Below are 14,517 nucleotides of genomic sequence, written 5' to 3'. Positions count from 1 at the left end.
TTGTATTATTTGATGCGCCTCGTGAAAGTTATTAATTTATTTATTTTCAAGTTTAAAGAATTAACCCAGCCAGATTAAGAATTCGTTTACGATGGAAAAATGCGGTGTAAAATAGAACTAGATACTGCAATCAAATAATATTTTAGTAAATGCCATGGATTCCTGATGAATGTTCGTGTAATTATTGTTAAAATAAAAACATTCCTTCGTTGAAAAATATTTTTTCATAAAAATATGGCAGAATATGATGTTACATTGGTTGTATTTGTTTGGTTACATTTTATTTAACAATATGCCGTAATCAACATGATGCAACATCATGTGACATTATTGTTTAGCAATGGCATTATAATAACACGATGTTGCGATGAAGTTTCATGTTACTAGATATAGACTAATATATTTGTGACAGCCAGTATAAGTATTGGATGACCTGAATCCAACATATTAATAACATGAAGTTGCTTATTTGTTGCGTGTTTCAATACTGTAACCGGTGAAGTTTTTTGCAATTTAAACAAGACTTAATAGCCACATGGAAGATGTTGCAAGTGCTGCCTGGGTGATACCGGTCCATTGCTCTTCGACGGTTCCAACGGTGGCAGCTCCGAGGCTCGAGATTCAAGTTGTTCGACAAAGGCCCTTTTCACCTCAGGATTCTCCAATCGGCGGACGTCGTAGCGGCACTGAACTTTCTCCTTCGTCTCCTCCGGCTCCTTCGCCATTTCCGGCTGATGCAGATGTGGTCGATTTGGTTTTCTGTTCGGCCGTCGCGGGAAATCCACGTGACTTTATGTACTGGTTTATGGGGGCAGAGCGATCCACCAATGACCATGTTGTTATTACCACAGAATTCTGTAAACAGCTCCTCGTTTTCGCTCTCTCCTAGGCCATGGCGTCCCATGACGCGTTCAAAGTCCGCGTTGTTTGAGCTTCTTCCATAGCTCTACGGTTAATACCGATGATATCGATGTCTCGGGCTCCAAATGGTCACACGCTCCCGCCTCACGCCTCCACGATTCATATGATACCAAATGCGGAGTAGCCTGGGGTAATGTTGCCAATCAGACAATAGCGAAGTGAGGCTGTGCGACGCGAATACTGGCGCGGGAACCATAGCATGGCGGTAAAGGAAATGCTTCGTCAAACACGAGCGTCTGATGTTCATCAAGGGGGTGCGGCTCAAATAGTGTCTGTTCTCCATGTTAGAGGCGGCTGATTATCATACTCGTTCTCGTGCCAGCGGGGACTCAAAACAGTGCTGTGCACGATGGACTTCCGGCAGAGGCAGGCTCAACAAACCAGCCTGGAAAATAAAAAGTCACCATCAACTACGATTGGAAACTCGGGACATGGAATTGCAAATCGCTCGGCTTTCCGCTTAGTACTGCAGGAACTTTGCTGGACATGACAGAAGGTATGGAAAAGCGGGCATCGAGCGGCTACTTTCTACCAGAGCTGTGGCACCACCAACGAGCTGGGCACCGGCTTTATAGTACTGAGAGAGATGCGCCAGCATGTGATTGGTTGGCAACCGATGAAAATCGACATCGGTGACATGAACGCGCAGGTGGGACGGGAAGCTATATACAGACTGGTAATCGGGCCAAACAGCCTGCATGCCGCAACGAACGACAACGGCCAACGATGCGTAAATTTTGCAGATTTTGAAGATATCCACAAAGCCACCTGCAGATTACAAGACCAACGAATAGAAAACCAAATTGACCATATTCTAATCAACGGTAAATTCTTCTCTGATGTTAAAAACGTGCGCACCTACCGCAGTGCGAATACAGTAGATTCGGACCATTTCCTAATTGCAGTCTGCATGCGCTCAAAACTCTCGACGGTGTATAACACGCGTCGAAGTCGTACGCCGCGACCCAACATCGAGCAGCTACGCGAGACACCGGAGTTGCCCAGGAATACGCGCGGCAGCTGGAAGCAGCGCTACCAACGGAAGAGCAGCTTGGCGCAGCAACTCTTGAAGATGGTTGGAAAGTCATTAAGACCGCCATCGGTAGTGCGAGAATGCTGCAACACCGTACCGAGGGCGAATGTGGAGCGATATAAACAAGCACGGAACTTGGTCTTCTGCAGGAAAAAGCGCCAACAGGAGGAACGAGATCGCGAGGCGATGGAAAAACTGTACCGTGCTAGCGATAAACGGAAGTTCTACGAGAAATTAAACCGTTCGCGGAAAGGTTATGTGCCGCAGGCTGATATGTTTCGACTCAGACGGTAGTCTTCTCATGAACGAACGTGAGGTAATCGAGAGGTGGAATCAGTATTGTTGCCCTCGACATCAGAAGATACGATCTCAGCTAGTTAAGCAATAAAATTTCGACAATCGACTGGACGCAACGATTGAGTTGTTCTTCTGTAGATGAGACCGTAAATGCCTTCTACGACGCGTTGTATAACATATTCGATGGAGTTGTACCACACCGCAGAATTAGCACGTCCTTCGTTAACCACAAGCCTTGGTGGACTCCACAGCTCCGAAATTTACGCAATAAAGTTCGAAAAGCCCGAAACCGATTCTTTAGCATCAGATCTGTAGAAAACAGTAATCGTCTACGAATCATCGAAAGTGACTATAATGATCTACTTACAGTGTCATGCAGCGTACGTGGGCAGGGTGGAATCGAACCTGAAATCGAATCCGTCGTCATTTTGGGCTTTCATAAGAACCAACAGGTCGTCAAAACGCACACCGAGTAACGTGGAGTACAAAGGACGTGTTTCCAGTTCAGCCAAAGAAGCTGCCAACCTGTTTGCTGCCAACTTTTTTAAAAGCGTGTTCCGCACCAGTTTGCCCGCAACCAAGTCGGAAAGGTTACGTTTGATACCATCATACGATGTGGACATCCCGAGCTTTCGTTTCTCGGATAGGGATGTACTTGAAGTGCTGAACGATTTAGATGTAACAAAAGGTCCTGGAGTGGATGGATTGACTCCATTTATCATCAAGAACTGTGCGCAAGAACTGGCTGCCCCGATATCTCTGATTTTCAATCGTTCCCTTGCTAACCGTACGTTCCCGTCCATTTGGAAGACTGCTAAAATGGTCCCAATTCACAAATCAGGAAGCATTCAACTCATTGATAACTATCGTGGAATATCGATAGGATGGTAAATGGCTGAATAATGCGTACCGTCGGTGCCTTGTGCACGTGTAGGCATGAAATAGACCCTACAGTGGTTCATAGCCTCTTATTCAGCAACTCCTATTCCTACCGCCTCGTGGTACCAGCCGGGATACGAGCAACTTTGGTGGAGATCGGGTAACCAACCCCGGTGGAAGCCAAGGTCGTATGCTGACAGGAAAGGAGGGCTCTTTCGAGCTTCGTTGGCCCTTCGGCGATACAGGGGGTTGGTGTAGCAGGCTTTGCAAGCCGTCACCACGAAAAATACTAAAGCATGGAACGAAGAACAAATACAGTGGACCCCCGTTCATTTGAACGATTCCTCATGCAAACTAACGGGGTTAGCTTTTAATTTGAACTACTGGTAACCCTAAATATGCTGGAACTTGTGTGATCTGGCTGCCCTGCTCTTTGTTATTGTTTTGGTGGTTTGATTCAGTTGGCAGTTGCAAGCAGCGAATATTTCATTCTCCGATCGGATTTCTACCATAATCGTTGGGAAAACGCAATGTGAAACAGTTTAAACACGGTAGATCAGCACAAACAAATCGTGTTTATGTGCATTGTCTGCATAAGCAAATGTTGTCATATTGAGAATGACGTTTGAACCATTTTTAATTTGCACGTCGTGCAAACCAACGGGGTTCGAATTAAAAAGTGTTCAGATTAAAAACGGTCAAACGAACGGGGGTCCACAATATATTCTTACTGGAACAATCGGAATAGACCCACGCGACGAAAAAGGACTATGGATTGGAAACTCGGGACGTGGAACTGCCGATCTCTCAACTTCCAAGGGAGCACTGGAGTGCTCTCCGACGTATTGAAAAGCCGCAAGTTCGACGTCGTAGCGCTGCAGGAGGTGTGCTGGAAGAGCTCAACGATACGTACGTTCAGAGATGGACATACCATCTACCAGAGCTGCGGCAACACACACGAGCTGGGTACAGCTTTCATAGTGATGGGCGAGATGCGGAAACGGGTGATTGGGCGGTGGCCAATCAATCCTCGAATGTGCAGGTTGAGAATCAAGGGCCGATTCTTCAACATGAGCATCATCAACGTGCACAGCCCTCACCTCAGAAGTACCAATGACGACAAGGATGAATTCTACGCGCAGTTGGAGAGTGAATACGACCGCTGCCCAAAACATGATATCAAGATCGTCATCGGGGATTTCAATGCTCAGGTCGGCCAGGAGGAATACAAACCGGTGATTGGAAGGTTCCGTGCACACCAGCGAACCAATGAAATGGGACTTATCGACTTTAACGCCTCCAAGAATATGGCCGTACGTAGTACCTTTTTCCAGCACAGAATCCACCATAAGTACACCTGGAGGTCACCAAATCGGACAGAATCACAGATCGACCACGTTTTGATCGACAGTCGGCACTTCTCAGACATTATCGACGTCAGATCCTATCGAAGCGCTAACGTTGACTCGGACCACTACCTAGTGATGGTTAAGATGCGCCCAAGACTCTCCGTTGTGAACAACATTCGGTACCGACGTCAGCCTCGGTTAGATCTCGCGCGGCTGAAGCAGCCAGACGTCGCCGCAAACTACGCGCATACACTCGAAGCTGCGCTGCCGGAAGAGAACGAACTGGACGAAGCCCCTCTCGAGGACTGTTGGAACACTATCAAAACAGCCATCAGCAGTGTAGCGGAGAGCTCCATCGGGCATGTTTCCCGGAATCAGCAGAACGATTGGTTTGACGATGAATGTAGGAGGGTGATGGATGAGGAGAACGCTGCGCGGACGGCCAAGATGCGCAGTACCACACGTTAGAACGTGGAAAGACACAAACAGAAGAAGATGCAGCGAAACCAAATCTTTCGGGAGAAAAAGCGCAACCTGGAAGAGCAGGAATATGCAGAGTTGGAGCGGCTGCATCGTTCTCAGGAAACGCGGAAGTTCTACCAGAAACTGAACGGATCCCGCAAAGGCTTTGTGCCGCGAGCCGAAATGTGTCGGGATAAGACTGGCAGTATTCTGACGGACGATCGTGAGGTGACGGAAAGGTGGAAGCAGCACTTCGACGAACACTCAGGCGGAAAACCATGGCGGCGGGGAAAGCGATTTCGACGGTGCAGCAAACGGGGAAGAGGTGCCAGCCCCAACGATAGCCGAAGTTAAGGAGGCCATCATGCAGCTAAAGAATAACAAGTCAGCTGGAAAAGATGGCATCGGAGCGGAGCTTATTAAAATGGGACCAGAAAAGCTGGTCGTTTGTCTTCACCGACTAATTGTTAGAATTTGGGATACGGAACAGCTACCGGAGGAGTGGAAAGATGGGGTTATCTGCCCGATCTACAAAAAGGGCGACAAGTTGGACCGTGGGAACTATCGAGCGATCACCGTTCTCAATGCCGCTTATAAAGTGCTGTCCCAAATCATTTTCCGCCGTCTATCACCAATTGCGATTAGATTTGTGGGAACTTATCAAGCCGGCTTCGTCGAAGGTCGGTCTACAACGGATCAAATATTTACACTGCGGCAAATCCTCCAAAAGGGCCGTGAATACAGAGTTCCCACGCATCATTTATTCGTTGACTTCAAAGCCGCATATGATACCATCGACCGGAAAGAGCTATGGAAAATCATGGACGAGAACAGCTTCCCCAGGAAGCTCATCAAACTGATTAAATCTACGATGGATGGTACACAGTGCTGTGTTCGGATTTCGGGTGGATTGTCAAGTTCATTCGAATCACACAGAGGGCTTCGTCAAGGTGATGGTCTTTCATGCCTGCTGTTCAACATAGCGCTACAAGGTGTTATGAACCGAGCGGATATTAACACGCGGGGCACGATATTCAACAAATCTAGTCAATTCGTCTGCTTTGCCGATGACATGGATATTATCGGCAGAACATCTGTGGCAGTGGCTGAACAGTACACCAGACTAAAGCGCGAAGCAGAAAAGATTGGGTTGAAACAAAGTCTAAAACAAAGTACATGCTGGCCAGCGGAACCGAGGCCGAACGACACCGCTTGGGCAGTAGTATATTGATCGACGGCGATGAGTTTGAGGTAGTCGATGAATTTGTCTACCTTGGCTCACTGGTAACGGCGGACAATGATACCAGCCGTGAGATTCGGAGGCGTATTATCAGCGGAAGTCGTGTTTACTATGGGCTCCACAAGCAATTGCGGTCGAGCAGACTAAGTCCCCGTACAAAGTGACCGGTTGTTCTCTACGGGCATGAAACATGGACAATGCTCGAGGAGGACCTGCGGGTGCTCGGAGTCTTCGAACAACGAGTGCTAAGAACGATCTTCGGCGGCGTACAGGAGAACGGAGTATGGAGGCGGAGGATGAACCATGAACTCGCATAGCTCTATGGCGAACCCAGTATCCAGAAGGTAGCTAAAGCTGGACGGATGCTAAGGGCAGGGCATGTTACAAGAATGCCGGACAACTACCCTGGAAAGATGGTGTTCGCCTCAAATCCGGTAGGAACAAGACGACCAGGAGCGCAGCGAGCAAGATGGTTAGACCAGGTGGAGCGAGATCTGGCGGAGAGTACTCGGTGTCCGAGGAATTGGAGAGCGGTAGCCCTCAACCGAGTTACATGGAGAAATTTTGTTCAACAGCCTTTGTTTTAGGACGGCAAGCCACCTAAGTAAGTAAGTAGCAAAGGCTATGTGCCGCAGGCCGATATGTGTCGGGACTCAGACGGTAATCTTCTCACGAACGAGGTGACCGAGAGGTGGAAGCAGTATTACGACGAGCACCTTGCCTGCGATGTAGCTGAACATGAAGGTGACGATATGGCAATAGATCTTGGAGCACGTGCAGAGACGACAGAATACCAGCCCTCGACCTCCAGGATGTAGCAGAAGAGATCGGTCGGCTGTAGAACAATAAAGCGGCTGGGGCTGATCAGCCACTTTCGTAATTCGTAATTCGGTAATTCGTCGCCGTTAACGGTTACCCTCCGCGGGAGGCACGTGTCGCAAAGTTCCTGGCTATTTGTAAAATAAAGGTCATGTGCAAGCCCTTCATGAAAATCGTGCCTCTCGTTTCGTTGCACACTCTGTAGATCACGATGACGGCGTACGAAGATTCAACAGTCTACAAACTAGATCATGGCCTCTGTATGTTTTTCTATTTCCTATCGAAGGGACAGACAACTATCGGAGGCTCCTACATCGCACTATTGGATCGATTGGATAATATAATCGAGCAGAAGTGTCGAAGGACAAGCCGCTATAGGGGAGCGATTGAATCTAAGCACAATCAATCGTTCTTTATTGTAAGAATCCCGAGATGAAGCCCCATGCGTTGTGCGAGTAATTGTGGGATAAAGGGGGTCCAATATAATAGGTATCAAGAGTTCTTAGAATTTAATTTAGATTGTGATATAAGCATCATATATAAAGCACCCTAATGTTGGTTTTTCACAATTTATTTTATTGTCTGAGCAAGTAGGAAACGCTCCAGATCTATTCGATACAACAATCCATCATCTTTTACGATACCTTCCATTTGATTTTCATCAAAAACTTGATGCGGGTTTAGCCACTTCCAAATAATCCGATGGGTGTAAGTGTTTTTGAAGGAAGCTATCGTATCGTTTGCGCACGGCAGCTCTTCCGGGAAATACGACTTTTTGTCTGCTTTACCAAAGTAATAAAACCTATTTCTTGTTTTAGAGAAGCATTTAAGGTAATCCATTCGTGTTTCATTGAGAAACAAAAGCGCCCGCGGAACGTAGAATCTGTCCGGTTCATTTGTATTACGTAGATTATATCCTAGACGTGTTATTTTTCCCTTGAGTTCATAGTGTTGTAGTTGCTGGAAAAATTGGTTCAAATCCGAGAAAGCAATCAGTTTTTTACACCTTATCGGCATTGTAACCGCATAAGTGTGATCGGAATTGTTGATCGTTTTCTGTGGTTTATTCAATGCTTTGGCAAACAATTCGCACATACGTAATCGCTCGACTAGCGACCACTTACGGATGTCCACACCTCCAAGAATTATTCCATCGATTATGTGGAAAGCTTGGATTGTAATTTGGGATCTACCCTCTCCATGCAGCTCGTTAACTATTTCACCATAGATAAGAGTTTTAGCGGGTAGCTCCAAATGAACATCTTTCAGCGCAGTCCATGCTCCATTTGAGGCATTGTGTTGTAGTATTACATTACCTCCTCGCCCAATAAATACTGAGCGAATATTTTTACCGCTGTTTTCAGCGTTGTGTATTGGCACAAAATACCATCCATGGACAGAAGGGAACACTGCTTCGACTCCGGTAACATTTACTTCTATTTCGGGAGCGCCCAAAAATACCTTTTCTTTTTTCCAGTCTTTGAGCAGTTCATCAACGTTCTGATCCATCATTGGTTTCAAGACAGCTTTGCGCATATTATCTTCCAATCGCCATAACTTTAAGCAGCGTGCCTTTATTTCTACCTGTCTGGTTTCCGCTAGCGTTTCATCCGAGGTAAAAGCTGCTATCTTCAGTAATCCATTGATTTGGTTTGTTCCTATTTCATTGTTGCTATTATAAACGTACTCAAAAAACGTGTTGTCTGCATCTAGGTTCTCGAAGGGTACTAACTCCACGATGTCATTATCATTACTACTTTTGTTTTGTAGAAATTCATTAACATTGTACAAATACTCGCAAATTCCTTCCGTACCCGGTTTCTTCCATTTGCACACCAAATATCGCTCTGAATTGGCCGGCCGACTGGAGTTTGGCTTACATATGCAAATTTTTTCGAAACTCCTGTACATTAGGTATATTAATCCGACGCTAAAAGGCGTAAACAAGTCGAACAACTTTATTACGCAATGCCCCCCAACACGGACGACCTTGAGTGCTACCAACATTTGACACAAATAGAGCTGTTTAGAAAGAACTTCTTGCATATTTTCATTGCCATCGACAGAAAATCCACCATCGGCCATCATAAAGTGAACTCCTTCTTCTGTTTGACCTAAAACATACTTTTCCAGGCCATTGATGTTGTCCAAATCGAACACGTCGCCGTTATTTTTTGGACCATAATAGGCGTGAAACGTTTCCGGGGTTCCTGCTATAAAGTCATGCAATTTAAAATCATTATCACCTTTCAAGGTGAACCCGAACCCTTTCGCACGCCATTTCAAACGCCAGAGAACGTACTCGGAAAATCCTCCGGGACCGGCGCACACATCCGCGAAATATAAGAGACCATTTTCTTGAATCACTGAATTGCCGTCTTTGTCCACGGGTTTAGTGAACATATAGTCGAACATAGCATCTAAGTTGGCCATTTTAACTGCAGCCCTATTCATGAAAATGTTAGATTTTATCGTTTCAAACGGATTCGATTTCGTTCTTGCTTTCCGCATTTCTTTCGTATCCAGTTTGTCGAATGCGGATTTACATTCTAGGATTCTTTTTAATATTCCTTGTGAGCAAAACTTGTCTTCGTTGTCCATTGTAACCGGTCGCTTGCCATACTTAATCCAGCGATCCAAAAATTCTCTATTCCAACAGCTTATATCAGTCCCATCCTGATTCTCTAGCCAATCAACACGTTCGGGAATAGTAATCTTCTCTTCAGTTTTACTCCAGTCCAACGCAACGGAATCCAACTCTTCCAGTTTATGTCCAAAACCGCGGCGTCCCTTCTGGGAGGATATCTGCACTATGTCGGTTCGCCCCTGACCGCTCTTGCCAAGGCCCTTTTTTTTGTCGAAGTTCATCATATTCATCATTCGCATGGACTGCGCTGAATAGATGCTGCTTGACGGTGAGGCCTCCTGGCTGGGATCTGCGTCTTCCAGTCGGCGGAATTTCGCCGGTCCCATTTCGGTTTCTTGTTTACGTTTGAACGAATTTCTGCTTTCATTTTCACTGGAAGATCCTTCACCGCAGTTCGACGCAGATTCGTCGCTAAGCTGACCATTGGCATATCTTGAACTGGGGAAATCCATCTTGCAATGCGGATTAATTTCTTAAAATGCTGAATAGTTGCTTTTCCTATTTTTTTCAGCGTGCCTGCTTGCTAACACTGATTCTACGATAAAATATATAGGGTTTTGAATTTCAGCACTTGGAAATTTTACTAAATGATTATTTTACCTGTAATTATAAAAGGATTTTTGATAAAATTCAAAAATTTAAATTATGATTCAATGATGTTTACAAAAGTTACATCGTCAGTTTGACAAACGAAACTCACCAAAAAATAGGTACACTCTTAATTTTTTTTAACTTGTTTTAGTTTAAACATTGACCACCTTGAGTGGAAACAAATTTAACACTAATTTTAAAACCAAAATCTTAATCTTATATATAAACACCAATTTTAGGTAAAATACAATATTTCGATCCTTACCTCTAAAATCTAGAGAAAGAGAGATAAGACCAATGTTTTACCTAAACTTTCCCAATTCAAAGTTATCCTACTACCTATCTTTTTCATTCAAATAAAAATAGCCTGAAGCCTTGCCTAAAGCTTTACCTACAAACGGGTAAAATGGGTAAAGCGACGTACGCTGCTGAAAAGTAATGGGTAAAAAACCAGTGGGGATCTGTCGGTTTTTCTTACCGATTTGCTGCTCTTGCCTGTATGTGTAGCTTCCGAAAAGTTTCTTAGTTTGTATTATTTACGCTAAAAAGCAAATAAATGCATTATCGGGATCAAAACAATACAAACGACAATTGCGCTGCGTGTTTGGGTTTGAGTTTCTGTCAACTGCAGCAGACGAAAATAGAGTTGCGAGTCCCCTGGCTCGAAATCAATCACATAGCCGTTTGGTCCATGACAGTACAAACGTCATGGACCAAACACAATCTGCGGTAACCAAGGGACTGGCAACCCTATCCCTACTCAATGTGTTTGACAGTAGCCAACATCTACTGGCGGCGTGGGTATTATTTGCAAAAATCTGGCTAAGATTTGAAAATACTACCCGTCTGCCAGCATACCGGCTTTGCAGAGTGAAACGAACAGAACGTATAGCGGTGTCATGCTATTTCATTTACGCAAATGGTTAGATGTTGACTCCAAAAACATGGCTGCCTAGCAGGACCGTGGCGGTAACGCACACATGTAAGGAATTTGACAGCAATAGATCCCCCTGTAAAAAACAGACCTCATACCTCTAGACAAGTATTGGAGCTAGTGTGCCCATTGTATTCCTGGATAATCATCTTCCAGCAAGGAGTCAGCACTTTTGAGCTACAAGTGTCAAAAGTGTGTTTACGTTTACCAAAAAGAAAACGGCAAAAACAAACTACTTGGTGTCGGTGCTTGCGGAACAGCGTAAATCGTATAAACGATTCCTTTTTAAGCATAGATACAGTTCCAAGCGAAGTGAAAATTGAAGTAGGGTCTTTTTCTAATTCCCGTCGTAATAAGGAAAGCCATTCTAATTTTCATCATTTGCTGGATGGATTTAATGAATACAGCAAAGTTTCGTTAATTGGTGGTTCGTTAATTGGGCGGTTCGTTAATTGGGTGTTCGCTAATTGGGCTATATGACAACTTGAATGTCAAAATTGTATGGAATTTTCGAGTTTAGAAATTTCTAACAACTGTCAGTCGGCCCAATTAGCGAATCAGCTGGAGTGCAATCGTGGCCCAATTAACGAATTCAGGCTGTACTCCAAAAGTTCCTGTGCTGATTTGACTAAAACACACTTACCTTCCGATCCGTGAACTTTGAAATCACTGAAAAGCGACTATTAAAGCATATTTTTGAAATTACGCAACTGACTTCATTGCTAAAATTCGTCGTACCGTTTTAAAATCCGTCCATCAAAATTTTTCATCGTCCAAACTAAAAATCACAACAATATTTACGAAGCAAACGCGCATGTATTTGTTTAGGACGGCATGACAAATGTTATTCTACAAAATTTCTGCAGGTCAGGCAAGTTTTTCTGGCTGTAGAATAACGACAATGCCTTGCGTGAGTTATTTTCTTTTATGAATGACGGAAATTAAAACAATTAGTCGACATTGTCTTATCTTCGTCGCACGAAAAAACGTAGGAAATTTGGCTGGTAGGACTTCTTTAATGATTAAAAGCATTTAAATAGATTTCAGCTCACTTTGATTGATCGCGTATGATAGACAACTAACTAAAATAGTAGGGAACAACTAGTTTTGCATTGTGTGTCATAAAAATGCTGATATTTCTAATAATTTGTGTTGGATAGGACGGGAATAGGCAATTACGACGATGTAGCAATATACCCTACGTGAAAAAGTGTGTCTTTTCGCTCGCGGAAAATAGCCCAGGTAACCAATAAGCATTTCCAATGCAATTTAAAAGCAAGCCAATAAGCATTTAAGTTGCCATAAATGCTACTTAAATGCTATTTTGGCAAAATATGCGGCTACTTTACTGCTAGCCCTCTTATAGTGCTGACAATGCTTATTTGCAGCTAGTTACCAACAAGAAGAATTTAAATAGAATTGTGGATGCCAATTTAAAACAGTTATGCAGTCAAAAAGCTGATAAACAACAACCTGCAGTATAAAACGCCAGGGATGCTAATAAACAACTGATTTACTGCTTATTTTAATGCTTATTGGTTACCTGGGAAAGACTGTGGATCTTTTCAAAATTTCATGAGCTTTCGGTTTACAGTTCATGCGAAGTGAATTGAAGGGTTTACAGTTCGAGCGAAGTGAAAATAAATTTAAAGCCAATGTGGTATTTACAAGTGGGGCAATGGTGCTGCAGTAGTTAAGTGTAGCGCAAAACATTATCACTTACATTTTTGGAACCGAAAAACTAGTAAAAACGGTTAGGCGTGACGTCCAATTCTACAAAAAATCCGCATTGCTTGTTGCGGTATGTTTTTGGAGTCATAAAGGCTTTGTTGCCAATATTAATAAATATTTTCCTTTTCCACAGCTCTACACACTCATTGCCTTGAAACGTCAAGTTTTCGCTAGCTGCAGCCTTGTTCACGAGCGTTGGCGCGTACGAAAGAAAAGTACCCAAGTGAAAAAGATGTCATCCACAATCTTTAATTTCGGTGGATCACGTTTGTTTACAGTTCCGAGTGAAGTGACATGCAGCTTTTGCGCTTGTGAAAAAGTTAAACGTTTTGTATGGGATTTTCACTTCGCTCGGAACTCTATCCACCTTTTCGCGTGCTTAATGGCGGATAATGGGCGCAACTTTTGGAAAATATTTAAATGCTTTTGGCAACTTTGCTAACCTACGCTCGAAATCAATCACATAGCCGTTTGGTCCATGACAGTACAAACGAACTTTGTGGATCAAACACAATCTGCGGTAACGCACACATGTAAGGAATTTGACAGCAATAGATCCCCCTGTAAAAAACAGACCTCATACCTCTAGACAAGTATTGGCGCTAGTGTGCCCATTGTATTTCTGGAAAATCATCTTCCAGCAAGGAGTCAGCACTTTTGAGATACAAGTGTCAAAAGTGTGTTTACGTTTACCAAAAAGAAAAAGGCAAAAATAAACTACTCGGTGTCGGTGCTTGCAGAACAGCATAAATCGTATAAACGATTCCCTTTTAAGCATAGATACAGTTCCAAGCGAAGTGAAAATTGAAGTAGGGTCTTCTTCTAATTCCCGTCGTAATAAGGAATGCCATTCTAATTTTCATCATTTGCTGGATGGATTTAATGAATACTCCAATAGTTCTTGTGCTGATTTGACTAAAACACACTTACCTTCCGATCCGTGAACTTTGAAATCACTGAAAAGCGACTATTAAAGCATATTTTTGAAATTACGCAACTGACTTTATTGCTAAAATTCGTCGTACCGTTTTAAAATCCGTCCATCAAAATTTGTCATCGTCCAAACTAAAAATCACAACAATGTTTACGAAGCTAACGCGCATATATTTGTGTAGGACGGCATGACAAATGTTATTCTACAAAATTTCTGCAGGTCAGGCAAGTTTTTCTGGCTGTAGAATAACGACAATGCCTTGCGTGAGTTATTTTCTTTTATGAATGACAGAAATTAAAACGATTAGTCGACATTGTCTTCTTCGTCGCACGAAAAAACGTAGGAAATTTGGCTGGTAGGACTTCTTTAATGATAAAAAGCATTTAAATAGATCTCAGCTCACTTTGATTGATCGCGTATGATAGACAACTAACTAAAATAGTAGGGAACAACTAGTTTTGCATTGTGTGTCATAAAAATGCTGATATTTTTAATAATTTGTGTTGGATAGGACGGGAATAGGCAATTACGACGATGTAGCAACATACCCTACGTGAAAAAGTGTGTCTTTTCGCTCGCGGAAAATAAAGACTGTGGATCTTTTCAAAATTTCATGAGCTTTCGGTTTACAGTGCATGCGAAGTGAATTGAAGGGTTTACTTTACAGTTTGAGCGAAGTG

General features: G+C 43.5%; 1 protein-coding gene across 1 annotated transcript; it reads right to left on the bottom strand.

The window, feature by feature from the left end:
* Positions 1–7,569: 7,569 nt before the first annotated feature.
* Positions 7,570–10,318, bottom strand: LOC128735036 (cap-specific mRNA (nucleoside-2'-O-)-methyltransferase 1). Its single transcript, XM_053829496.1, has 2 exons — positions 10,248–10,318; positions 7,570–10,182 (listed from the first exon to the last, which is right to left on the bottom strand). The coding sequence occupies exon 2, from the start codon at positions 10,097–10,099 to the stop codon at positions 7,571–7,573; it is 2,529 nt and encodes an 842-aa protein (XP_053685471.1). The 5' UTR covers positions 10,100–10,182; positions 10,248–10,318; the 3' UTR covers position 7,570.
* Positions 10,319–14,517: the final 4,199 nt, after the last annotated feature.

The sequence above is a fragment of the Sabethes cyaneus genome, chromosome 2, assembly GCF_943734655.1.
Source record: "Sabethes cyaneus chromosome 2, idSabCyanKW18_F2, whole genome shotgun sequence".
NCBI classification, from domain to species: Eukaryota; Metazoa; Arthropoda; class Insecta; order Diptera; family Culicidae; genus Sabethes; species Sabethes cyaneus.
This window is presented reverse-complemented; position numbering and strand designations above follow the sequence as displayed.